The sequence below is a fragment of the Andrena cerasifolii genome, chromosome 15, assembly GCF_050908995.1.
Source record: "Andrena cerasifolii isolate SP2316 chromosome 15, iyAndCera1_principal, whole genome shotgun sequence".
Lineage (NCBI taxonomy): Eukaryota > Metazoa > Arthropoda > Insecta > Hymenoptera > Andrenidae > Andrena > Andrena cerasifolii.
In genome coordinates, this window is record NC_135132.1 from 9,612,377 (window position 1) to 9,631,845 (window position 19,469).

The 19,469-nt window shown below is 43.6% G+C and overlaps 4 protein-coding genes and 1 long non-coding RNA gene across 9 annotated transcripts; 2 read left to right on the forward strand and 3 right to left on the reverse strand.

Moving 5' to 3' along the window:
- Nucleotides 1–2,452: 2,452 nt before the first annotated feature.
- LOC143377410 (uncharacterized) lies at nt 2,453–4,583 on the reverse strand. Its single transcript, XR_013087322.1, has 3 exons — nt 4,460–4,583; nt 3,839–4,387; nt 2,453–2,467 (listed from the first exon to the last, which is right to left on the reverse strand). It is a non-coding gene; the product is annotated as an uncharacterized LOC143377410 (long non-coding RNA).
- Cox7c (Cytochrome c oxidase subunit 7C) lies at nt 3,981–4,544 on the forward strand. Its single transcript, XM_076828633.1, has 3 exons — nt 3,981–4,061; nt 4,262–4,381; nt 4,455–4,544. Exons 1-2 carry the CDS (start codon nt 3,981–3,983, stop codon nt 4,373–4,375), a joined length of 195 nt encoding a protein of 64 aa, XP_076684748.1. The 3' UTR covers nt 4,376–4,381; nt 4,455–4,544.
- Nucleotides 4,584–4,928: 345 nt separating the features above from the next.
- On the forward strand, nt 4,929–9,640 carry LOC143377341 (ethanolaminephosphotransferase 1). The gene is made up of 8 exons (XM_076828512.1): nt 4,929–5,414; nt 5,941–6,009; nt 6,083–6,275; nt 6,339–6,601; nt 6,818–6,975; nt 7,053–7,233; nt 7,307–7,483; nt 7,781–9,640. Exons 1-8 carry the CDS (start codon nt 5,343–5,345, stop codon nt 7,841–7,843), a joined length of 1,176 nt encoding a protein of 391 aa, XP_076684627.1. The 5' UTR covers nt 4,929–5,342; the 3' UTR covers nt 7,844–9,640.
- On the reverse strand, nt 8,447–11,331 carry LOC143377342 (coiled-coil-helix-coiled-coil-helix domain-containing protein 7). The gene is made up of 3 exons (XM_076828513.1): nt 11,196–11,331; nt 10,417–10,515; nt 8,447–10,341 (listed from the first exon to the last, which is right to left on the reverse strand). Exons 1-3 carry the CDS (start codon nt 11,292–11,294, stop codon nt 10,234–10,236), a joined length of 306 nt encoding a protein of 101 aa, XP_076684628.1. The 5' UTR covers nt 11,295–11,331; the 3' UTR covers nt 8,447–10,233.
- Nucleotides 11,332–11,424: 93 nt separating this feature from the next.
- LOC143377340 (uncharacterized) lies at nt 11,425–19,179 on the reverse strand. 5 transcript variants are annotated; one of them, XR_013087298.1, is made up of 15 exons: nt 18,942–19,179; nt 18,707–18,828; nt 18,442–18,596; nt 17,946–18,051; nt 17,695–17,877; nt 17,290–17,455; nt 16,425–17,212; nt 16,016–16,365; nt 15,808–15,941; nt 14,111–14,256; nt 13,773–14,027; nt 13,166–13,488; nt 12,767–13,087; nt 12,174–12,350; nt 11,425–12,091 (listed from the first exon to the last, which is right to left on the reverse strand). XR_013087298.1 is itself a non-coding variant. In XM_076828511.1 (15 exons), the coding sequence occupies exons 2-14, from the start codon at nt 18,780–18,782 to the stop codon at nt 12,218–12,220; spliced, it is 3,066 nt and encodes a 1,021-aa protein (XP_076684626.1). In that variant the 5' UTR covers nt 18,783–18,828; nt 18,942–19,179; the 3' UTR covers nt 11,425–12,091; nt 12,174–12,217. The 5 variants fall into 5 exon arrangements, 4 of the variants coding, with proteins under 4 accessions (XP_076684626.1, XP_076684624.1, XP_076684623.1 ...); XM_076828511.1 differs by having other exon boundaries at nt 12,174–12,307; nt 13,773–14,000; XM_076828509.1 differs by having other exon boundaries at nt 12,174–12,307; nt 13,773–14,003.
- Between the last annotated feature and the right edge of the window lie 290 nt (nt 19,180–19,469).

Genomic DNA, 19,469 nt, shown 5'->3' on the forward strand with positions numbered 1-19,469 from the left:
CTGGCGAAAATTTTCAGAACGCACAAAATTGGGCTTTGTAACAGGAGAACATGATGTCGAAAGAGGTGGCACTAAGTAACGTCTTCGGAGAGAGAGTCGAGGATGCCTTCGAAGCTGAAATTCAGAATACCTCTTTTCGCTTCATGTTCTCCTGATACCTGGGCCAAAATCTGGCAAAAATTTTCAGAACGCACAAAATTGGGCTTCGTAACAGGAGAACATGCCGTCGAAAGAGGTGGCACTAAGTAACGTCTTCGGAGAGAGAGTCGAGGATGCCTTCGAAGCTGAAATTCAGAATACCTCCTTTCGCTTCATGTTCTCCTGATACCAGGGCCAAAATCTGGCAAAAATTTTCAGAACGCACAAAATTGGGCTTTGTAACAGGAGAACATGCCGTCGAAAGAGGTGGCACTAAGTAACGTCTTCGGAGAGAGAGTCGAGGATGCCTTCGAAGCTGAAATTCAGAATACCTCTTTTCGCTTCATGTTCTCCTGATACCTGGGCCAAAATCTGGCAAAAATTTTCAGAACGCACAAAATTGGGCTTCGTAACAGGAGAACATGCCGTCGAAAGAGGTGGCACTAAGTAACGTCTTCGGAGAGAGAGTCGAGGATGCCTTCGAAGCTGAAATTCAGAATACCTCCTTTCGCTTCATGTTCTCCTGATACCAGGGCCAAAATCTGGCAAAAATTTTCAGAACGCACAAAATTGGGCTTTGTAACAGGAGAACATGCCGTCGAAAGAGGTGGCACTAAGTAACGTCTTCGGAGAGAGAGTCGAGGATGCCTTCGAAGCTGAAATTCAGAATACCTCTTTTCGCTTCATGTTCTCCTGATACCTGGGCCAAAATCTGGCAAAAATTTTCAGAACGCACAAAATTGGGCTTCGTAACAGGAGAACATGCCGTCGAAAGAGGTGGCACTAAGTAACGTCTTCGGAGAGAGAGTCGAGGATGCCTTCGAAGCTGAAATTCAGAATACCTCCTTTCGCTTCATGTTCTCCTGATACCTGGGCCAAAATCTGGCAAAAATCTTCAGAACGCACAAAATTGGGCTTCGTAACAGGAGAACATGCCGTCGAAAGAGGTGGCACTAGGTAACGTCTTCGGAGAGAGAGTCGAGGATGCCTTCGAAGCTGAAATTCAGAATACCTCCTTTCGCTTCATGTTCTCCTGATACCAGGGTCAAAATCTGGCAAAAATTTTCAGAACGCACAAAATTGGGCTTCGTAACAGGAGAACATGCCGTCGAAAGAGGTGGCACTAAGTAACGTCTTCGGAGAGAGAGTCGAGGATGCCTTCGAAGCTGAAATTCAGAATACCTCTTTTCGCTTCATGTTCTCCTGATACCTGGGCCAAAATCTGGCAAAAATTTTCAGAACGCACAAAATTGGGCTTTGTAACAGGAGAACATGATGTCGAAAGAGGTGGCACTAAGTAACGTCTTCGGAGAGAGAGTCGAGGATGCCTTCGAAGCTGAAATTCAGAATACCTCTGTTCGCTTCATGTTCTCCTAATACCTGGGCCAAAATCTGGCAAAAATTTTCAGAACGCACAAAATTGGGCTTTGTAACAGGAGAACATGATGTCGAAAGAGGTGGCACTAAGTAACGTCTTCGGAGAGAGAGTCGAGGATGCCTTCGAAGCTGAAATTCAGAATACCTCTGTTCGCTTCATGTTCTCCTAATACCTGGGCCAAAATCTGGCGAAAATTTTCAGAACGCACAAAATTGGGCTTTGTAACAGGAGAACATGATGTCGAAAGAGGTGGCACTAAGTAACGTCTTCGGAGAGAGAGTCGAGGATGCCTTCGAAGCTGAAATTCAGAATACCTCTGTTCGCTTCATGTTCTCCTAATACCTGGGCCAAAATCTGGCGAAAATTTTCAGATATCTCTAAAATCAGGCTTCGTAACAGGATAACATGACGTGGTAAGAGGTAGCGCAAAGTAATGTCTCTGAAGAGAAGTAGAAGCCTTGAACGAATGTCGATAGAGTTTGAGAGTAGTGAATGGGATATTTAAAGTAGTGCTTTAATGCGAAGATTTTTAAAACCACTCTGCGTGAAAGGATCTTTTTAGGTGTTCTTTTTAGCATATCTTTTATATGTGATTTGGAATAGGAAGGAGTAAGTAGTGCTCGTTAAATAAAAAAACTCTTTTACCACTTAACTGCAATTTATTCAAATAAGTGAAATGCAATACAATGAAATGTTGCAAGTGTAACTGGGTTAGGTCTGGGTTAGGGGAGGGTTAGGGGTATCCGTTAGGGATTTCTCCATGAAAAAAAAAAAAAAAAAAAAAGGTCTAGGTGAGGGTTAGGGGTATCCGTTAGGGATTTCTCCACGTAAAAAAAAAAAAGGTCTGGGTTAGGTCTGGATTCGGCTGAAGCAGTATCTTGTGCAAATTTCATCAATGAACCCAGTCGAAAATGCAGCCGGTTTAACGTCTTCTATGTAAAAATTCCTTACCTGTAAAGCAGAAATATACACGATTAATAATCGCTCTAGTTACAGTATGTGAGATTAGTTTTATCGCATTGGCACACTCTAAACTCTAAACATGTCACACATATACAAGCACGCACACACGCACAGCATTTCAACAGATTTCAGAGTAGGTAGTTGCTGAATTGGCCGCTTCTCGTGTCGCACCCAACGTTACCGACTGATTCTAAAATAAGATTACAGTGCTACGAGTGGTAGGAATTAATATTAAATCTTACCGGAAACATAAAATCTAAAACGACTAATTTCAATCAACATGTTGCACAATAAAATTATTCCCTTTACTAATATATTTTCATACGTGACAAAATGTTGTAACGTTTCTCCCATTTTCAATAATAGACAAGTCAAGTTACTAAAAATATTTTTCTTCTTACAGGTTTTAACTTCGGAATATTTCGACGGAATGATGGAAACCTTGATAGTAATCACAAGAAAATAGTGACTTTATATACCTTATACTTTATTGTAACACTGTAAAGGCCTTTTATGCAAATATATTGAAAGAAACTTGAAACAAACTGTATTATTATTCAGAAATACCTTCTACATATTCCTATCCAAATTTCAAATATCTATGGTATTTCCTTAAGAATACCATAGATTTCCTTTGTTAATAAGTCGATATTGAAGAAAATTTTGCAACAGAAAAAATTTTGCATTCAGAAATTACAAGCTTCGAGTCTTTCAAAAGCATCACATTAACCGAGAACTGTTTAAAGGCCCATGAAAGGCGTAGCTCTTGTTTGCTACTTTAAGGCGATGCCTTCGAAGCTGAAATAGCCACTAAACATTTGTTGTCATATAGCATATATTTAGGTTATATTTTCTGTCACTTCGAGGAGCCGACCACATAATAATCACGCGTATCCAGTCTGCGCATTTTCACTAGCCCAATTCAACATTCAATACAATTTTGTATATATATAATGTTTGTTGATAACTGCTTTCTGCAGAGGACGTGTAATAAGTGTATTTCATGTTCTGTTTCGGTGCTTTGCTAATAAAAAAATGTCTAACCTAACAAATTTCATTTTCTGGGGACATTCCCTCATCTATTTTCCCTTTTCACTTAGAATTCCTTACTGCTAACGTAGAATATTGTAGCATAAGCACATTTCAAGTAATTAAAATGTACAATGAATTTTCTACGTTTACAGTACCAGCCGACTTTCCGTTTAAATTTTTATAAGTATAACGGAACAGCTGAGAATTTCTTTCCTTATTCAGAATAGAATACAGAAATAGCAAACAGCTCCCTCTCGCGTTCACCGGGTAATCGTCGATCTATCGGTATTACCATTTCTGTGCAGAAAAAAATGCTGTAATACCGACCTGCCGAATCGGCCAGGTCACGTGACGTGTCTACCCCCTTATGGCCGCGTCGAGCAGACGACCGATCGCCATTTTAGTCAGAAGCTCGCGGAGGTAATCAACGCGACGCAAGGTGCTTAAAGGCTGAAAAGAAGCTTCGAAGATGATTTCACGACACGTCAGGACTTTCGTGACCAGCGCTGTGAGAAGAAGCGGCCACGAACCAGACGGTTTCCCCGGTGCTGTACGTAAAAACCGACCACCAACTCTTATTGCGTAATTGCGCCGCGGAGTTTTTTCATCCGGATGCTCAGCTTCGAAACGTTTCTTTGGATCTACGTGCGGATCCTACAACAGGGATGATTTAAACTAAATTGCATCCAAGCGTTTAACATACAAGTAAAATAGTGGTTTCTGTGATCGGAATGTATTTCGCTTTTTCAGAACCTCCCCTTTAGCATCGACAACAGATTCAAGCTCACCGCAGTGTTTGTTGTGTTCTTCGGCAGCGGAATGGCCATACCGTTCCTCACCCTGCGCCATCAATTGTTGAAGTGAATCCACGTGAGTCTCGACCGCCTATTCGCGATCGCGATGTACCGACTTCGATTTCTTACACACTGTAATTGCGTTTCAGGTTACTGGCACGAATGTTAGTAAGTTACTGTACCGTCGTAAGGAGCACAGCGCGATGTACATATTTGTAATAAAAGGATATTAAGAACCATGTAATACCATCACTGTATCCCAATGCATATTATATTCATCCTACACCTTCGTTCGACTATTCATTATTCCCCTTACTCCCCGCGGAGTGCATACCAAGCAGCATTAACAGTTTCCGAACACCCACAATTAATTGTATAACGCTGCGTAAACAAGGTGACTAACAAGCGCCCACCCCTCGCAACCAATCAATCATCGATGCGGAATACTTCCGCTTCATCCAGATCGAAGAAACCTTCGGTCACCTAATGGAAGTAAAACAGCGAACGTAAATACTAATAAACGCATCATTTATTCACGTAATAGCCAAGCGTGATCCCAGGTCAATAATTATCCCCTCCACCCGCATGACATCTCATTATATCAGATATCTAATCGAGCCAGTTCGAGAATCGTGACGCGCTATCGGTGTCACGCGAGAGGCATGATCAGGCGTGATTCGCGTCCTCTCCCCTTTCAATTGACCGCGCGAAGGACGATCGATCGGTTTCCTTTTCCCATCGCAGGGCTCTCCAGTTCAGACACGTGAGGATCGGCCTTGAGGCGAACGGCCGCACGACTTCGTTGGAAGCCGATTTTCGCGGTGCTCGCGTGTCGTTTGCGCTCGTTGTCACGATGAATTGACGCTCGCTCCGCGGCCACTCCACAGGGGGCACGTGCTTGGTTATATCCTTCATGCTGCGCCGAGATCTAACCTCGCTCGTTTCACGCTACTCCGGGGCAGCTCGCCCGCACGCCTCGATGCAGTGAAACACCGCCGATCTCCAACTTCGTAATTCGTCGCATCTCAGGCTTCACCATGTACCGCAAGCTGGGCCTCGAGGTCGAGTACCTCACCGAGCAGCACCTCACCGCCTTCGAGAGCTACAAAGTAAGTGCCTCCCTCCCCCCGCGGCCCTCCGAGCTCGGAAGATCCTGCCGGGTTGCGCCCAGCTAGGCGCTCTCTTCTATGCGTATTGCTAGCGATGAGGATGAGTTGCGTTGCTGGAAGCATTGGAACTCGATAGGACATGCTTGCGCTGGGTTAGGTCTGGGTCGGGCGCGCGAGCGTAGCTGCGCTCGCAGCATGAAGATTCCACAGTGGAACGTGCTCGAGACTTGACGCTGTTACTCTGCGAGGAGTAGCGTAGTATCGTAGACTCTTTTCTCAACGATAGGCGTAAAATCCAAGCTGCAGTTGCGATGCGTCTTAAGCAGTTTGTAATTGCTGATTTTAAGTCGTAGGCTTTTGCCAGGGAAATGTATTACGAAAGTTTATCGTAACGTATTACCTTGCATTTGCATTGAATGGGTTTCGTGAAGTAATGCTTTTGCTGATATATTCTTGGAAAGTAATTGACTATGTAAATCGTTCCATAATTATCGCCTCGTAATTAACTTGTGTTATTTACTTTCAGTATAGCTCAGTGGACACGAGTCCCCTCAGCGTATACATAATGCACCCGTTTTGGAACAAAGTGGTTCAGGTAGAGTTTCTGTACAAACAGTTGATACTTTAATCGGTGGAGTCTCTTATGGGAGGTTGATATACTTTTTCAGTACTGTCCGAAGTGGGTAGCGCCGAACATGTTGACTTTCTCTGGATTCCTGTTTACGGTCCTTAACTTCACGATATTCACAAGCTACGATTACTATCTGTACGCGTCGAGCGATGATAAACCACAGTATCCTCCTATACCGAGATGGATCTTCGCCCTAGGGGCGTTCAATGTCTTCATGGCGTACACGCTTGGTAAGAAATGCTTCTCAGGAGAAATGAGAGACCCTGCTTTTAATGGTAATATTTTTGTCGCAGATGGCATAGATGGGAAACAAGCCAGGCGTACGCAGACGTCTGGGCCCTTGGGAGAATTATTTGACCACGGATTGGATAGCTGGACGACGATACTCATTACAGTTTGTATGTTCTCTGTGTTCGGCAGGACGGATCACAGCGTGTCCCCGCTGAGAATGTACTTCATACTGTGGAGCGTGTTCATCAATTTCTACTTAACGCATTGGGAGAAATACAACACCGGGGTGTTATTCCTTCCCTGGGGATATGATTTATCTATGGTGGTAAGCAATACCTCCCTAGAGGTGTTACTCCCGACTCTCTCGAGAATTCCGGACATTCTCGGGAATCCCGTATATTCTCGGGGAACCCGACCCGTCCCGACCTCGGGTTCCCGACATTTTCGGGTTCTCGCACACCTCTACACCTCCCCATTTTGTTTTATCGCTGTCGATAATTAATTATAATTCAAGCGACTGATAATCGTATTAAACTTTCAGGGTACTATCATAGTGTTCCTTATATCAAGCGTAGGGGGGCACAGAACTTGGAAGCTTGACTTGCCTGGTGAAATCTCCATCGGAGTGATGTTCGAAATAGTACTCTACGTCACTGCGATTTTGACCAGTCTACCTGTGGTTCTCTGGAACATATACAAGTCAGTACAGTCGAATCAACTCATTTCAAGTATCTGTTCGCTGGTCCCGATAACCCAAAGTCTACCTCCATTTTCAGATCGTACAGGGACAAGACTGGCAAAATGCGAACATTCCTAGACGCCATAAGACCTCTGCTACCTCTAGCAGTGCTCTTCGCAATCTCAACAATCTGGGTGGTCCATTCGCCTAGCAATATCGTAGAGAAAGATCCACGAATAGTCTTCTTGATTATTGGAACCATCTTCTCCAATATATGCGTAAGATGGATAAATCAGTCGATTGAATAAACTCAAGTATCCATCGAATATTAATATCTCCCTGAATTTCCAGTGTCGGCTGATTGTTTCGCAAATGAGTAATACCAGATGCGACCTTCTGTCTTGGATATTACTACCCGTAGGAGTCGCAGCGCTATTTTCCTTCATCTTGCCCAGCGTGGACCTGATGTGTGCCTACATGGTTGCCGTCGTGGCTTTACTAGCTCACATTCACTACGGCACGTGCGTGGTAAGATGCACATTCTCTTCTACGCTCCGATATCTACTTATTTATTCTCGCTAGAGGTGTGCGAGAACCCGAAAATGTCCAGGATTCTCGAGAGAGTCGGAACGACATTAGTCAGTCCTAATAATACAAATCCCGACACTTACGGGAATCCCGGACATTCTCGGGAATCTCGAAACCCTCAGGAACTCGTCCCGATTCCGAGAAAACTTCTCGTCCCGACCCGACGCGACATTTCCGGGTTCTCGCACACCTCCAACTCTCGCGCATCGCTTGCAATAATGAAAATTCTTACGCCAGGTCCGTCAGATGTGTCGCCACTTCCGAATCCACACATTCCGCATCAAGGATCGCACCGATTGACTACTTGCCGACGATACATGTTAAAAACGGAGGAAAAGCGAACAGGTCGGAGGTAGCTACGAACCAGTGATTACAGAGCAGACAAGGGGAAGAGCAGACTCGACGAATTACGCTGATCCGGAGCAGCCTCGCTGAAGAGTAGTATCAAATGGAGTATGTGGGGAACGGGACGGTGGGTAGAATCAGTTCGTTCAGGCATCCAATCATCGCCGGTCACATATCCGATTAAGAAACAGTACCTGTTCAGTGATCTTCGTTAGCCGCTCGCGGAGGCGCGCAGTTTTCATTTAAAAGCAACACGCGAAGTCCCGCGGCGTAGCTGTGATACACAGCCGCGGGATCGTTCTCAAGCTTCTGTCTTCAAGCGTTCATTTAAAGGCGTAATCGATCAAAGAGCACCCGTCGTCTTTTTTGTGTTCCGTTCGTAAACTCTGACTGTGTGTGCGCGGTGTAGGAAAAGAGATCTCTTTCGCTCTGCGTTTTTAACATGTATTGTCCGGATGCATAAAACACTTCGTAGATGGTGGAGTAACGTCGGTGTACACTTGTAATAAGATTATACATGTAAGAGAACATTATTTATTTTGTGTAAGGTTGCATGTGTATGTTGATTATCTTTTGCATTTAACTGGGCGAGACCTAGGAACGTCGATACTTTACGACTAACGGCGACAACGACGTCAAATTAACCGATTCTTCGACATCCGTAGCCAGTAAGGGAATTAAGTAGGCTCTTGAAATAAGGCGATCGCTATGCCCCTCACTAATTCTCGCTCTTGCCGCGGCGAATCAGACGGACGGCGTACGAAGTTGCGCAGTCTCTCTTATTCCAAGTGACAAGGCGATAGAGGCAAGTCGAGAAAACTCCTTGTCTCTGAGGAAGGAGACAAATCCGTAGATTAAAAGGTAGAATTGTCAATTCGAAGGGGAACTGTAGGAATCCGTGTTTCTATATTGACCAAAAGTTACCGTTTCGCGAACCGTTTCCATTGAAATTAAGCAGTTCGTCAAAATTCGAGTATCCAAGAATTCAAAAGCTGGTGTAAAACTGCTGGCTCTTCAACGTGGGTGAAAGAGCGCGCGAAGTCACAGTCAGAATTTCGTGGAGAAGCGGTTTTAATTTCGGGCGAAGGTTGTACAACGATCTTAACGAAGGATGATTATTTCGGGGCGTTGTGCGACCTTTCGTCGATCATCGCAGCACCTTATCAACTAAATGCTTTGCTCTGATAATTTCTCTCCGGGATCATTAGGGCTTAATCGAGCTTTTCGGTTGGGAACACGATCTTCATGACAATAGTAGAGAATGTACAATACGTAGATGGTAATTATTATTTAAATTATTTTTTTAATTCGCGCGGACTGAAATTGGCGGGCAGCGTAACGCGTCAGAAAGCATCGGGGTCAAATGTTAGCGAAATATATTTCTATACGCGGCGTCCTGTGCCTGCAGATTATATATTAGATAGTTATTAAAGTACCCCACGTTGGAAGAACAAAATTAGAATTTTCGCTCAAGGTTCACACTCGTTTATAGCAGCGTAGATTAAATCCAACGATTCGAGCCATACATTTCGCGTAGATCCGTAGTCTAAATCGAGTAATTTTCAATACCTTGCTAGTTCATTTCGCGTTATGAATGTTAGCGATCGTAACCACTGGAGTTCAATGCGTTACCTCTCGCAACGCAAGTCAATCGTTCGTTCCGAGCACTAGCTGGAACCGAATGTTCATAGGACTAAAAGAAGTCTTTTGTAAAATCTAGCACGTGTACATATTGTAGTCTTCGAAAGAAAAGGGACGTAGTTTGTGCATAGCGATCCTGAAACGCTAAATTTTTTAACAACCCGAATGTTTATGGCGTACTTGCGTAACTAGCAGCCGATAAGACCTATGTAATCCGTTCTAACTAAAACCCTACATAACTTTGCGCCGTAGCTATTTATATTTCAGTTCGATGTAAGTAAGCTTTCCTTTATCGATGGTAAATGTAATTGTGCTATTCCCCAAAAGTTTACTTCTGCCAAAGATATTAAAATGATTTTACGTAAATCGACGTCCGTTTCTCTCGGGATCTACGTATCTTTAACCCTTTCACTCCTAACGCCGGATATATCCGGCATCCACGCAACAACGCGCAGAGACGAACGCTGATTAACCTGTGTTTACATTAGTCCGGTCCAGTGACTCACTGCTTCATTTTCAATCAAACCACTCGCTTGATCTACTTCGGAATTACTTTTATTAGTTGTATATTTCGGAAATTGTAACGGCAGTTAGTTAATAGCTGAGAGTAATACTTAGACATACCGCAGACACCTTTACGCGACACGGAGTATAAAGCATGCAATCGCCCCATATGTTTACAAAAAAAAGATCCAGGAGTTGTGTTACAGCTTTCGCGAGTTAAGGTATTCCTCTTTTATCGTATTTCGCTCCTCGGGCAGTGGAAGAATTGGGCTGATACCGCGAGACTTACGGTCCTTCATTACCTTACTCTAAAATACCAGGAACACGCATGAGCTTCCCGCCAAGCGTGAAAGAGATACACGTGAATTAAGAATATAAGTCACCCAAAAGTTTTTGCAGATCTTGTAATTGTCAAAGAACACTGTGCACTTCTCGTGGGCGTAATTATTATCGTCCAGGCACTTCGAGGACAAGTTGTGTTCCTGGAACAGAAATGGCGAATTTTTCGGGTCTCTAAAACATATTTAAAACCAAAGCAATCGGAGGCGAACACCTAAAAACTTCTCCCGAGGGAAGATCGCGAACCTGGAAATTGAACAAATTCTGAAACTTTGTGAATATGTAGGGAATTTTCTCCCGATTATAACGCAATTTTTGTTTGCCGCCCGAATTAACTCGAAGAGGGTGAAATTAACCCCTGAGAATCCGGTTATTTTCCGATTTTGTTATAACTCGCGAACTGTAAATGATTTTTTTTACCAATTGATAGATCTGATTAAAATAAGTAACTTTTGTCTCGAAACTTTATTTCTATCTCTTACAATTCGCGAGTTATAACAGAAAATCGGAAAATAGCCGAATCTTCAGGGGTTAATTTCACCTCCTTCGAGTGAATCTGGGTAGCAAACAAAAATTGCGTTGTAATCAGGAGGAAATCCCTTACATATTCACAAAGTTTCAGAATTTTTTCCCTTGTTAGTGGTAGCTTTAACTTTTGAGGTTAGGTAATTTCACTTCCTCTAAAAGAAGAAATTAACAACCAAAATCAATTACTTATTAAATCAAAAATATAGCTCACTTAGTGAATATAATCAACATTCTAATGTTTCCCGCAATTAAGGAAAGAATGCTGACCTAACCTCAAAAGAATCAACCTATTTACCTTTAAACACGGATTGTATATTTCTTGATTTCGTGAATTCCTTTTGACCGATTCAATGTTCGCTGCCTGTCTGGCTATATGAGGGGGTACAGTAGTCATTATCTCTCGATGTTTCAGCCTAATTAAACAGCTGTCTAGCGGAAGAGCCGGCAAGGTATTGACTGGTGTGTTGATCGTAGAACTTGGAATTATAATTTCTTTCTTCCTCCTCGCGAATTAAATAGACGCCTTTATATAATAATTAAATTAAGTTTTATACATATTCTGTTCATCATGTATTTACACATCGTTACAAAAAGAACTCTGCAACGCGTACATTACAAATAAGTCTCCACAGTGATACTGGCCTTCGCGCGGCTCGTTTAAAAAATATTCGTCTACTCATGGAAGTATCTAAATATGGTCTCTGGTTAAACATTCACACGGTCCCGCGTCTTAAATAACATTCATTTAATCACGTCGCCCGTAATACGATTTCATATAACAATCGTAACGTTATAATATCTTTACATCCGTTCGAGAACACGCGGGCGGCCGCCGCTTTTCGTCTTCAGAAAATAGGCGGTAATTTTAAATCCACTTGCGGCGGCCGCCCGGCACATAAAAGTGTTGTACGGTATTTACAACGTCGACGGCACTCCGATAATAAACGTCGAGGGATGGGAAGATTCCGACTGCGCGAACTGAAGAGTTACGAAAGCGGATGCCCAACGACCTGTAACGCTTCTCCTATTTTAAATGCTTGTGAACTCCAATAACGCCTCCCTTCTAGAGAAACTAATTGGCTCCTGTGCACAGAAGAAACAATAGGATATCTCTGAATTTCTAAGGGTGGAAAAGAAAAGTTCAGAATTGTAATAGCTGCGGGTACAGTTCCGCTACACGAAAGGTTTCACCTGGAAGATAAAGTTCTCGGTCCATTAACTTGGAAGAAGCGTCGATCTAAGTATTATAAAGGAATAAGGTGTCCTCAGTTACCTGCCCCTCGCTGAACAATCATTTCCTCCGTTTGCAAAGTCACTTTACGTATTTTCAAAGTGCTGCTGCACCTTCTGCCACTTGGCGACCATGCTGGACACTTCTTTGTGCTTCTTACTGATACCAACTCTCGCCTGAAATCATACTGCGCGATAGCCTACGGCCCCTTCTTCTCCACTGCCGAAATAGTCCAGTAAAATTAGACGGAAATATGGCTAATCTACGGAATAATTCCCAGCAAGCTAAATTTCGGCATGGACCTTTATATATCGTCGTTTTAAACGATATGTCAAAGTCCCCATTAATCCGGCACCCGCTGAAACTTTTACAGAGTGTTGAACTTAAAAAAAACTGTTAGTTACCAGTTTTACGAAAAAATAGTTATTATCAAACTTGTATATTAGGAAATTCTCTACAAAAAAGTCCAACTATTTTTTTTCGTAGGAGTAACCATTTTCATGTAAATTTCTCTGTAAAATTCTCTGTAAAATTTTTAGCGGATGTCGAATCGGTGGGGACCCATCCAAAATGTAGCTTGCTGGGAATTATTTCGAAAGCAGATCCTAATTTCACTGGACTAAAAATGACATTACCTTTCTCCTTTTCTTCTCCTTCACGGTCATGTCGACAGGAGGAGGCTCTTGCTCCACCTCGACCTTCGGCTCCTCTGGCGGCAACGAAGGGGGCTCGATGATCGCTGGGTCCGGTCTCTGAGGGACCTTCTCAGGCCCACTGTTTTCTATGCGAGCTATGTCGCTGTAGAACGAGTCCAGGGCGGAGACCAGCGATTCCTTGGCCGTCTTGACGGGTGGCTTCTCGATCACCTTGTGATTCGTGTAAATAGGCGTGTAATCTGGTATCAGTTGGATCGCTGGCTGTACACTGTGCTTGTGTGGAAGTACTAAGGCCGCCGGCTGTTGGATACCACATAGAATCATTCCTAGAGGTGTCGGAATTAATAGGTCGAACAGTTGAGCTAATTAAATTCTTACAGCGTGCAAGTGCTGGTGATAAGCTGGATACTGAAGGTAATGTTCCTGAACAATGGCTGCTGGGTGACTCAGGATAGGCACCGTTGGGTCCCTCGCAGATGCGGTGTAAAGCGCACCGCCCTGTGGCTGCACCGCGCTGTATATTATTCTTTTCAGAGCAGTCGCAGGCAGTTCGTAAGGCGCCTCTGTTAAGTCTACGCCGGGTGGCAGAGGTTCTACGTTTGTTACGTTAGCGAGGGTCGGTTGAGGCGACAGCGAAGTTGAAGAATGAGGAGGTACGGAAGGATTCTCTATTTGGTTCACCTCTGCGATCACTGTCCCATCTTTAAAAGAAGATACGCTAAATGAAACCTACGAATTCTACTCGTCCAGTAAAAATTTCAAGTGAAAATATTCATTGGTTCTAGAGGTATGATGTACGCCGTGTCTGAAAATGGTGTTTCCAGATAAAACGGCTACAAAGTTAAGTATAACTTCTACAATTACTCGAATTTCTTCGTGAAATTCTGTTTAAAATATTCATAAAGGATAAGACTTTCAGAATCGGTAAGAAAAATCGACTTTTTGAAGCTGAAATAGTCCACTACCCCCTGAATAACAGACGCACCTTCTCCCAATCGTTGCCTCTTTTCTAGTTTATCGCTGCCTGTCTCTCGTTTCCTTTTATCCTTCTTCAAATCCTCCGCGTATATTCTTGGCGGCGGAGGTGGGCTTGGATTTGAAATCTGTGGCGGGGGTGGAGCTTCCACTTCAGTGTTCCTCGCAACCGTTGCATCCTCATTCATCTCGCCACCTTCTTGTGGTTTCTTTGGCTTCGATTTCAGTCCTTCTTCTTCTGCTGCTGCGAAGAGACACGAGAAATCTGTAATTACTTCTACCTAAATCAAAGGCTGAACCTCGATAAAGTGGTTTTGCTCCTCGAGGGCTAATGAAATCTGATTATACCTTGCGCAATCATTTCTTCTTGCTCCGTCGGTGGAGGCGTCGAGCAGATTTCCATTTCCTCTGCGCCACCAGCGATGCCGGTGTCCGGATAGGTCCATTGGGTTATTCCAGTCGCAGTGTTCTGGTAATAATATCGCTTATGCGACCTGGAAAAAATGCCCGCCAAGGAATGTAGTGCGCAGAGGGCTACGGTTGACTTACTTGCATGTTTTACATTGACAGACAAACTTTCGAGGGACGTTTCTCCGTGAAAGGAACGTCCTCCCGAGCTCTGAAGCGACTTATTAGCTAGAAAAACAAATCAGTTGATACTCCTACCTGCGACTCGGCGTGCCATTAACGACTCAGCCTGGCCCTTTTATTACAGAAAGGATTAAGTGTTACTTAGCGGTTACATAGAAGGCGCTCTCTTCCGCAACACGAGCATCGAGTTTACGTCGACAACACGTCTGCGATTACGCTACAGCGAAATTAAGCGAACTGATTATGCATGTCCCGAGGATGATTTTCGAAGATGCGACACGAAGCACTCGCATGGGGGGCGGAGCGTGACCGCTTCAACTACCACAATATCTCTCTTTGCACGCGATGCAAGTAAAACTTTGTATACGAGAGTGTTCGACAAGACAGGCGAGCGGTGTATGAGAAATAAAATATTTATATTAAAAGATAAGAGTGTAAAGCATGTCACGGTTCTCCAAATGATTGTTCGGTCAACAGGCGTGCAGAAGATTTATGCCGACGAGGGTGGGTCAAAGTACGCAGCTATTTGGATCGCAGGCTTCGTCCTGCACCCAAGTATAATTGAAGTTTCCATTGATATTCGATGGTTTCTTCCAGCAAGCTCTTCTCGCGCAATCTTCCTATCAATCTTCAGCAGCCTCTTTGAGCCGCCGCGTAGTGTCTTCAACACTTGCACGGTTCCAACTCCATTATTAAATAGAACGTGGGTCTGAACTCATTTCACTCGTGTCATCCATTGCGATTCTTGCTTCTCCGCTTCGTTCGCTGAAACAAGCTCGCGACCTTCGTCGCCTCACAGTTTCGCTCTTGAATTACTCAGGTGTGCTCAATAACAGTCGCGTATTCTTCGTGCTAAGTCATCAGACGCTGGCTTTATTCTTTGCCGGTTCTTCCAAGTCTTCTTCGTTCATTGCTTTAGCTGGCCTATCTTTACTGCTGCAGTGATTTATTTATAGTTTAAGAAAAACAACGCAGAACTTTTTCGCGTACACTTCTATGTACAAATGAAACCTGTATCTCGGTAAATGCAAGTTTACGGTAAAATACGACCAGACTCAATGATCCTATAAATTTTAGAAGCAAATCTCACTATAGCTTACTCTGAAATTGATAAAGTCAAGTTGATTAAGTACTTGAAGCTAGCGAGGTCGAACTTGGAAAAAGTAATCTGTTGCTTTTGAAAAGACAATTTAAAGCGATTAACCAAAGATCTTATACCGTTCGGAAACAGAGAATTGAAGGAATCTCTCTTTGAAATAGAAGTTTAAAATGTGAAAAGAGGCCTCGATTACCACTTATCGACACTTTTACATTGCTGTAATGGTACATGCAAAGATTACATGATCAAAGACTCATAGAATAGTGACGTGTATAACATACCACGATGTTCTGTATGGAACGATTCATGTTTATTTGTACGAAATAATACACAAATTTTAGATGGTATACTATACCTATCCCACTGACAAAGCCATCCTGGTGGTGTTGCTTCTTGTTCCAAGCGTTCCAGTTCGTGACTGGTGTCAGTCAACCACCTACGCAAGTAACTCTTTTCTAAGTAACCTCCTTCCCACGCGACACACAATGTCTGAAATCCACAAACAAGTGTTGCTAGCCAGTCAACCCACCGCTGTACTCCAGCCTCGTAAAATTCTCATCTACCTGTAACTGTATCAACATCATCTGAACAGGCGACACACTCGGCTTCCCCTCCGACAGGAACTTCAGCTTCTCGAGTATGATCTGCGACAGTAGATTCACTTCTCCCTCGTCCTCCTTCGATTCAGGCGTCTCCGAAGCCGTCTGCGTCTCTTCCTCGGTGTTCTCCGATTCTTCTTTCGCATTCCCGCTATTCTCCGCACCCTCTTTTTGTATCACAGCAGTCGCTTCCTCCTGGCACGATTCTCCATCGCGTTCAGCATTATCGCACGACTTCGCATCCTCTTGCGGAGCTTCGGGTTCTATTTTACTCGCCTCCGAATCGTCGCTCACCTTCGCCTTCGTAGATGGAACTGAAAAGAGGATCTTCGATGTAATAACATTAATCGACACGAAATATCAGCGTCCCTACCGTCAAACGCAATTCGTTTTTTCCTTTGGAAAAACTTGCTACGCCCGTGTAAATTGTCAAGGAATTTGTTAGTCCTTTGCCCGTCGTCTTCGGCCTTCGCTGCTGGCTCCTCTCCGCACTCTGCGCTTTCCGAGGTACCTTCGTTCTCCTGCTCGTTCTTTCTCTCTGCGTTAACGTCGGTATCGCTGCTATCTGTTACTCGGCTGTTATCGAGAGCGGGGTGCTTGCTCTGCATGGTTCTCAAGGGCACAATTTCTACGGTGTCTTCGGTTTGAGGAATTGGAAACAGAGCTTTCTTCTCCTGCTTCACTTCCAACTCCTCGTCAACATCCGAATCCTCGTCGTACCCAGGCACCAGAGACACACGGAAGTCCAAGTCACAATTAGGGATATGTTTGCTGTTGCTCTTCTTCGCTACGGCCACTTTGGGTTCCTTTACTGTTCGGTTATCACTGCCACCTTTGTCCCCGCATTCTTCAGACTCTGGTAAAGGTTGACTCTTTAAGTACTTCGCTTCTTTCTCCTCCGTCGACTTTGAATCCGAAACTTCTGGGTCCTCCACGGTGCTCTTGCTATCGCATTCCTCATCCAGATTCTGGGAAGTCGTTGGCAGCTGCGGTTGCATCGCTGGAGCCGAGGAAGGGAATGCCTCGACGCTCTTCGACTTTGCTACCGAACTCGTAGACGTCGCTTCGGTTACAGACACAGCTTCGCCCTTCGAATGATTCTCATCTGCGGTGTCAGAGTCACTCTCGTCGCTCCCATAGGACGTTATCATTTCTATTTTCCTACAAAACCGCGTTCATCTTCGTTAAAAATGGTACGATGCTTCCTGAAAGAAAAGTTAATGTTCTCAGTGGCGTACCCATCGTCGGAGTCATTGTCCATCGTGTCGGACGTGTTCGCTGTGTCCTGGTCAGCTTGGGGCTCCTGCTTCTTAGCCGTCTCGTTGCAAATGTACCTATTACGGTTTCGAGCCACCACTTCTCGCGGTATCATCCCTTCCGGGATGTTTTCTTGAGATTGCTGATCTGAAGGGATTATATATTTAAGGGGGTACTCTAAATTCGAAATGTTAGCAGAGATGCAGAGGCCCAAAGGTAGTGCCTCCCGTGCGGCACTAGAACAGTTCCCACACATTTTTTCCTAATAAATCCCTAAATCCCATATTCCACAGCCGAATTAATGCACAAACTCAATTTTTTTTTATAATTGTGATATGCGGCGTTTTTCTTACAACCAAGGAAATAATCTTCGGGAATGTAATTACATGCAACGGATGAGAAGTCCACCCAATGAGATTCTTGCGCCGAGTGCGGTTTGCCCGCGGAGCTTGTTTTAGCATTGTTCTTCAAATACTGCAGCTCCTCCGGCATCTCCCACGTTACTTCGTTGGTCTCGATGTGCCAGTAATAAGGATAGCCCGAGGATTCGTCTAAACATTCTCGCCACACTAAAAGAAAGACACGTCGGTAGAGATAAATTCTGAATTTTTAAGCGGACACTGTGATAAAATCTTACTCAGTCCTGGATGGTTTACATTCGCCGAAGTATTAGAATTTGCAGTTAAGGCGGAGTTGCTAGATTCGTTTGGGATTGGCTGCTTAGGAGCTATGAGTTGAATCTCCTGTAAATCGCATATATATTAAGGGGGAACCTGGTTTAGGACGCTGAACATATTGATTTTTTTTTATTTCTTTAATCGAAAGTAATTCTCATGGACAATGTATTCCCAAAGTTACAGACAGAAATTCGAAGTAGCTTCATTAGAAAAAATTCAATGTTAAACGAATTATTTTCTAATAAAAAAAATGTTTTCTTCTTGTCTGAATATGCAGTAAAACACCCTTAAAGTTTTGAAAAGATTGGCTTTATATTTGTTGAGAAAATAATTCTTAAAAATCACCGTGTTTTCAGCGCCCTAAACTAGCTTCCCCCCTCAAACATTATCCACGAAAGATTTGATGTACGAAACATTGCCCGAGTAAATGGGAGTATGCGCATAAAAGTATCTTACCTTAAGGAAATTGTTGACCTGATCGTCTAGCTTACAAACGTCTTTCTTAGACTCCTCGGTATCGCTATCTGAATTGTAGTGGCAAAGTAAATTTGCCAAGGAGTTGGCTGGCACATTTTGTCCGGGGTAATCGCCACTCACTTGCCTGCGTTTATCTGGAAGTTATTAATACGTGATAAAATCCCGATATAAAGAGCTTCTGCCACTGCTAAAGCGTCCGTTACACGTCGGCGCAGATTTTCATAGTAATTGTGCAGATTATTACTTTGTCCGTGTTCCCCGTGAGCACCAGATTGCGACTGATTTAATTCTAAGACGGGTCTCCTTTGACGTCGCTTCATAATAAAACATAAGTTAAGTTGTGTGTGCTACAAACAATGGAGATATCTGAAAGAGAAAAACCAAGGTACACCCTCGCAATCGTGACTGTACGAATTTGTTAATTCAACGCAATAAATTTATATCTTATCCTTTGCGGACGCATAGGTATATTTTCGTACCAATAACGTATGAAACCCGTTCATAACCTCGAAATAGAGATTCAGATACTTGACCAGTTTCAATGTTCGAGATTCGATTAGGAACTGAAGAGTACAAGAATCATTCGACGACGTTTAGGAAGCATATGAGAAGAATGATGTTATCGTAGAAAACTCCCAAAAGTTTCGGACGTAAAAGAATCGAGGTTATGTTCTTCGCTGAAGAGATACGTCCGCCCTCGCGAGTCGCATCGATCACTATATACTGTCATATTAGTCGATCCATCTGCAGGTTATGTTCCGTCGACTTCGCTGCCCCCTGGCGAGTCGCTCGCGAACTTGTAAATCAAGATGGCTGACAATGGCGCGAAATATGAAATGATTTAGTTCGTGAAACTTTGATTTAGGTGCGTCTCATCTTCAAACTCCAATAACGAATGCAGAAAGTAAATAAAGTATCCACTGAAAGGAAGCAAAAGGCAGCTACTTATAACATATTTATTTATAATGTTTTAGTAATATACTCCTTACCGTAGACATATATTTATA

What these genes read in the sequence shown, in the direction of transcription:
- Cox7c (XM_076828633.1), top strand. Translation starts at nt 3,981, where the DNA reads ATGATTTCACGACACGTCAGGACTTTCGTGACCAGCGCTGTGAGAAGA. An exon ending in CAGACGGTTTCCCCGGTGCT is followed by an intron (nt 4,062 to 4,261) that starts GTACGTAAAAAC and finishes TCGCTTTTTCAG; the next exon opens with AACCTCCCCTTTAGCATCGA.
- LOC143377341 (XM_076828512.1), top strand. Translation starts at nt 5,343, where the DNA reads ATGTACCGCAAGCTGGGCCTCGAGGTCGAGTACCTCACCGAGCAGCAC. An exon ending in CCGCCTTCGAGAGCTACAAA is followed by an intron (nt 5,415 to 5,940) that starts GTAAGTGCCTCC and finishes ATTTACTTTCAG; the next exon opens with TATAGCTCAGTGGACACGAG. An exon ending in GTTCTCTGGAACATATACAA is followed by an intron (nt 6,976 to 7,052) that starts GTCAGTACAGTC and finishes CTCCATTTTCAG; the next exon opens with ATCGTACAGGGACAAGACTG.
- LOC143377342 (XM_076828513.1), bottom strand. Translation starts at nt 11,294, where the DNA reads ATGACTACTGTACCCCCTCATATAGCCAGACAGGCAGCGAACATTGAA. An exon ending in TATACAATCCGTGTTTAAAG is followed by an intron (nt 10,516 to 11,195) that starts GTAAATAGGTTG and finishes TTTCTGTTCCAG; the next exon opens with GAACACAACTTGTCCTCGAA. An exon ending in AGATCTGCAAAAACTTTTGG is followed by an intron (nt 10,342 to 10,416) that starts GTGACTTATATT and finishes CTGGTATTTTAG; the next exon opens with AGTAAGGTAATGAAGGACCG.
- LOC143377340 (XM_076828507.1), bottom strand. Translation starts at nt 18,782, where the DNA reads ATGAAGCGACGTCAAAGGAGACCCGTCTTAGAATTAAATCAGTCGCAA. An exon ending in TGTAAACCATCCAGGACTGA is followed by an intron (nt 17,878 to 17,945) that starts GTAAGATTTTAT and finishes TCTTTCTTTTAG; the next exon opens with TGTGGCGAGAATGTTTAGAC. An exon ending in TGGCTTTGTCAGTGGGATAG is followed by an intron (nt 14,257 to 15,807) that starts GTATAGTATACC and finishes CATTTTTTCCAG; the next exon opens with GTCGCATAAGCGATATTATT.